The 6024-nt window shown below is 41.1% G+C and overlaps 1 protein-coding gene across 1 annotated transcript; it reads right to left on the reverse strand.

The window, feature by feature from the left end:
• Nucleotides 1–319: 319 nt before the first annotated feature.
• On the reverse strand, nt 320–5625 carry hspbap1 (hspb associated protein 1). Its single transcript, XM_086091596.1, has 7 exons — nt 5424–5625; nt 5156–5340; nt 4431–4567; nt 3138–3309; nt 2244–2327; nt 2057–2170; nt 320–1213 (listed from the first exon to the last, which is right to left on the reverse strand). Exons 1-7 carry the CDS (start codon nt 5620–5622, stop codon nt 863–865), a joined length of 1242 nt encoding a protein of 413 aa, XP_085947722.1. The 5' UTR covers nt 5623–5625; the 3' UTR covers nt 320–862.
• Nucleotides 5626–6024: the final 399 nt, after the last annotated feature.

Below are 6024 nucleotides of genomic sequence, written 5' to 3' on the forward strand. Positions count from 1 at the left end.
TTTTTCTTCTTTTTCCTTAGACTTGTGTTCATTTTAGTGTTTTTGATTCCATGTGCCTTGTTTGCTCTTTTGTTGACTAAATTCATTTTTGTAACCCTTGCACTTTGGTCGTACCTCCCTTCTTTTTACAGCTGCTTTTTCTCAAAAGAAACTCAACTTCATTCAACAGTTTACATTTTGTGTGTGTGAAAAACTACAACTTATCTCAGTTGGTAAACCTTTTCCCTCTAAATTTGACTGAAAAGAAAATGCACACTCTCATCAGTTTGACCTTTTTATAGATTTTTGGGGGGCAATATTTTCTCACGAAAATGGCACCTTTAGCCACATAATCATAAGACTATTTCTTAAAAAGAAATATATACATACATATTTACTCAAAAGTCAGACTGTTCTGAAAAAAATTGTGACTATTAAACAAATACAGCTTTATTGTCATCAGTTTATTCTCAGATATTTCTGACTTTCTTAAAAAAAAAATCGGTGTATTAATTTTGAGCACTTTTTTAAAACATTTTTAAAGTAACAATCCAACAATATTTATTCTGTTTCATTAGAACAATAAACCGTGTAAAAAAAAAAAAAAAAGTCGAGTAAAAAACTAGAGCTCACTGAATCATTCTCCTTATTGTGTGGCTTCATTACAATTGTTTGTCATGTTGCTAGGCAACAAACATGTTTACATGCATGAAATGCAATTACGATGAAGGACGTAACCCCAACACGACGAACAAACATCCGCCCTGATTGGATTATTGAAGGCGAGGGAGGCGCTGACTTCCAACACATCTTTCACTTTGATGCCACCTCATTTACATAAAGGTAATTGCGCTCGTCTGACCGCATCAGAGATTGTCTATTCTTAGAGTAATGGCGTTCTCCTCTGCTTGTCCAACAGGAGCTGGGTAACCATGGCGACCACATCTGGATGCAGCAGACACTCCAGAAGGTCATCCGTGCTCACGTCCGCCTCGCCCATCGTACCGAGAGCGCCGCCGTTGCCGCTATCTTGGAGCGGTCGCGGAAGGCGGGGGACGAGAAGTAGGCACGGTCCGAAGGGGGCGTCGCTTCGGGTGCGTCCACCTGAGTCGCGTTTTTTCGGGTGACGAGCGTCTTCGGATTCCAAGGTGGGTTTGGTCTCGTGTTGCCCAACGCAGGCCCGCAAAGCCAAGCTGATGTAGCGCATGTTGTCATTATGGGATGTCACGCCCTCCTGCGGACATGATGATAAAGTTATTGATCACCAATCAGATGTTTAAGAGAAAATCTGCCCACACAAACTACCGACCAATCAGATTGCTCATAATGATGAGGTCATGTAAATCCAATCAACATGGTTATGATATCATCACAGATACTCTTCCCAAACACCAGGGGGAGCTATTTTCACGGTACCGAGGTGGTTATTGTCAAAAGTATCCACAACAAACCGCAATTTATTTCCCCTCTATACTGCGATTTAATATGCAATTATTTTGTATTTTTTAACAAACACGAGCAACAAATTAAGCTGTATTACAAAAATATTATACATAAATGTTTTTCTCTTAGTAGTAAAACAAAATGGCAGTCTTCCTGTACATTTTATTGCATGATAATTTTTTTATAATTTCATTTTTTATATACTTTTTATTTTTGCTTTGACTTTTGCTTTTTATGTAGTTTTTTTCTGATATTTTAATCTTGTTTTAATTAGATTTTAGAGGTTTGTAAATTGTATTCTTTTTTTGTAAAATGCTTTGCGTTTTATTAGTTTCAGTATTAGTTGTAGCTTTTTTTTTTTTAAATATATGGAGTATTTGTCAAGAACAAGTTAAAAACGTTTTTCAATTAATTTTTTCAAAAATACGTTGCTTTAGTTTTATTAGTTTCAGTATTAGTTTTAGCTTCTTCTTTTTTTAAATATATGGAGTATTTGCCAAGAAAAAGATTTAAAAAAATTCCATTTTAGTTTTTTGTTAGTATTCGTTAACCATAATAACCTTGATGGCTTATTGAGACTTTTTTGTAGATCAACATCGTGACGTCGTGAATCCGAATAATTGTTCATGCCTACCTCTGTGGGATTGAGCCAGCGCTCGTCATCGTCATCATCACCCTGCGCTCTCTTCATGGCACACACCACTGTCCTGGTCACGGCCTCGCCCACGCGTGCCACATGATCGTCCTCCTACGCGAGAATCGATCTATCAATCAGTCAATAATTGATCAACTCATAAATGTCATGATTTTGAGCGTCTCACCAGCTCAATCCAGGAGTTGACGCTGACCGTGACGGCGTCTAGGGACTCCACATAGTGCCACCAGTGGCGGGGCACGAAGAGAACCTGGACACACAACAAGAGGCCGACCATGTGATTGGCCGCACTTCTTCTTCCCGGCCACAAGATAGCAGCATTGCACATATGGCTAAAGATTACAGGCTTTGATTTTCTTTCCTCCGAAACTTGTGGCCTTGTTTTGTCACAGAGGCCATTAGTCAAACATTCGAATGGGTGGTGAGTCACTTCACTTGATTGACAGGACCCGCAACTTGACCCCGCCTACTTTATACCTTGACAAGGTGGCGGCCTCCATGGAAGATGAAACACGAGAGAGGACGTTTGGCAATCGAAAGACGACACAGTAACAAGTAACCTTACACTCGTGTGCAGGGGCCAACACACAACACACAAGTCACACGTGTGTGTGTGTGTGTGTGTGTGTGTGTGTGTATATGTGTTGTGTGTATATTTAGTGTATTTGTTAGCATATGTGTGTGTTTACATTTGGTATGTATGTTTTATGTGTATGTTTATCTTTATCATCTGTGTGAAGATGTGGTATTTTATCGTGCAGTGTGCATGCTAACAATGCTAAGCTAATTAACTCATTAACGGCTATAGACGTCCAAAATTCATTTTTAACTATTTCTATTAGTTTAACATTTTTTCCCACTTTTGTTAACAAGAGTATGAAAACCTATAATTTGTTTATTGTACATTTAGAACAGATATCAAATTTGTTAACTAGTGAAGTCATGCGATTAATTACAATTAAAATTTTTAATCGCCTGTCGCCCCTAATTTTTAATAATCTTTTTTTATTTATTTTTTAAAATAAATTTATGGCAGTGAATGAGTTAAAGGTGGAGTGACCTGTCCGGGCAGCAGCGTGACGACATGTGCAGCGGCGTGCCGGAAAGCGGGAAAGCTGCCGAGGTCGGGCCGCGTGACGCTGACGCGGCTGAAGACGCTAGACTCCTCGTACGGGATCCTGCTCGGGTACATCTTGGACGTGTCCGACGGGGGGAACAAGTGCCAGCGTTTCCTGCAAGCAAACAAGCAAGAGAACTGCTTGAGGTGTGTGTATTGTACGATACGCGAAAATGTGTGTGTAGTTTTGCGTATCTGCTGAATTGCTCAAGCAGTAGTCAGCCAACCACCAGGGGGCGAACAAACGCTTAAGGCTTCACTAAGCTGCCTAAATAACAAGCAAGATGGTAGCATAGTTTTTGGTGAATTTTACATAATTTTTTTTATTATCCATCCATCCATTTTCCAAACCGCTTATTCATAAAAAAAAAAAAAGATAAACAATTAATTTTTAAGTTTCCATTTGCACTTAAAACTGTTTATGTGTTGTTTGTTAAAAAGTAGTGAAATTAAAAAATATAACAAGATGAATAATGTGCATCATGTGCGGCTCTACTTGTGTGTATTGCATGCGCACTTACTTGGTGTGTGTTTGCGGCCATTTTTAACTCATTTGCTCCCAAAAACATATAAATATGTTCTATTTTAATTGTTTTTTTAATGCTAGAGCATACAGAAGGCTTTGATGCAGCCTCTCGACTGCAGAGAAAGGTTGAAGCAATGGTAGTTATTACACAAACGGCCAGCAGGTGGCAGCAGAGTATAGGAGCTCAACCAGGGCCATGTTACAAACAAGCTGATTTACCCACAGTTCTAAACAGGTTTGTGAATAATGATGAAACTTAGCTAAATTCTAATGCTAATTGCTGCAAAACGGAAACAGACAGAAATATACTTTTTTTCCTGATGAAAAAAGAGACTAATCTTTATTTTGGTAGGTTCCATGTTTTTATAGCAATAGAACACAATATTCTGTGGGCCTTGCAAAACCAGTCAAAATCTAGTAAAACAGCCGGGAGCAAAGGGGATTGCTTCAATGAAAATGGCTGCGAGTGAATGAGTTAATAATTGCATCCAATGGCAGTTCCAACGGCGTCACACAAAGTCGGCAGACTTTATTAAAAAAAAAAAAGTTTTAATAATTTTAAAAATAACCTGTCCATCAGCGTTCAAAGAGAGTAGACCAAGCATGTATTGATGCTGATTGCAAATCACGGCGGAATCTTTTCGCCATCAGTTTGACTGCGCTCACTCGAAGCAGGGGTCGGGGGTCGGGGATCGGCGATGCTGTCTTACCGCCCTTGTACCTGCAGCACCAAGTTGCAGCCGTAAGAGTCCAGGTGGCACGGCGTGTTGGCGCCCTCCGTGCCGATCCACAGCGTGCTGTCTTTTCCGTTACGACCCTCGAACCCGAACGCTTCCCACTTTACATCCTATACACACACACACACACACACGCACACATATGGACGACAAACCCATTAGCACACACATAAGCAGTTGTTGGTAAACGGCAGACTGGTCAATGTCGCCCGAAGGCACGTTTCAACAAGATGTCATTTACTCGCCCGACGCTATGAAAATTAATCTGCCAAATAAAATGCCGCCGCGCGCGCGAGACCATCTTTTAATGTCTTTATCTGCAAGAAGAAGCTGCACGTTTTAATTGAAAATGTCAAAAAAAAAAGAGATTGAGTGGGAAAAGGTAGGATTATTTGGTGTCATTCCATTAACATCCCGTCGCTACCTGGAGCTTTTTAATAACGACACTGTATATAAATAAGAGAGGAAATAATGAACTGTATTTATATCTTGTCTCACATTCTCATTGATATTCATACAATGTTTTGACTTTGCCTTTTTCTGGGCAAGGAGTTCCTGCATAATGCCTGCGACACATCCTCATAACGAGAAGGGCAGTCAGAACAGCCAAGACCTCCGCCAAGGCCGGCATTTTTTATTTGATGTGGATATGCTGCATTTTATGAGCATTGAAGCCGTTTTACGAGGACAATGTATACCTGAAACATGTCGGGCAGGTGTGCAAACATCTTGGCGATGTATTTGTAGTCGGCGTAGGCCCAGAAATGAGACCGGGGGTAGTCACAGAATGAGCCCACATCCTCCCCCGCCTCACTTTTCAGCCAGTTGAGGAAGTGAGCCATGCTGGCTTCCACGTAACAGCACTGAGTTTCAAACTGAGGCACTGTGGATACAAACAGAGTCGAGAAATCCACGCTAGTTTCAATTGCGCAAGATGCCAGTTGATTCGTCATTCATTCTTCTTACCATTCATTTCCTCTTTTCTCCCCAGGCGGAATCGGATGCTTCTGTCCCCGAGACGTTCGCGCAGGTTCTCTGCGGTCCAGCCGAGGACGGGCCAGCCGTGCGTCATGTTCAGGAAGACGGCGGGCTGCTGCAGATGACTCACAATCCTCTGGGCCTCTCCGGGACTGAAGGCCGGGACGTGGGGGTCACCAGCGGCCATGGCCTGCAACACACAATGTATAGTGGGTTGCAGTCAGGTCTTTTTATTATTATCATTTTATCGTCAAAGATAACAGCATATTTAGGAGGCGTGACAGAGATGTCAATCATTTGGATCGCCTTGCTTATGGATCAATTGATTATACATTCCAAAAAATACAATATCAAACCGGTAACATTTCGTTTTCGGCAATAGTCCATCATGAATAAGTCATGGGTTGTAGCGTGTCACCTTAGCATGTTACCGTGCACATTGCTTTTTGATGTTGTTGAGTACTGCTTCTGGCGGTCAGTGAGGGATGAAATAGAACTACATAAATAAGAATATGACGTTTTTTTGTTGTTGATTTCTTCTGTCTACTGTATACTCTCTCAAGAGGTTAATCGTCATTGGCTCCCATGA

Source organism: Leptonotus elevatus, chromosome 12 (assembly GCF_054856555.1).
Source record: "Leptonotus elevatus isolate MCC_2025b chromosome 12, RoL_Lele_1.0, whole genome shotgun sequence".
NCBI classification, from domain to species: domain Eukaryota; kingdom Metazoa; phylum Chordata; class Actinopteri; order Syngnathiformes; family Syngnathidae; genus Leptonotus; species Leptonotus elevatus.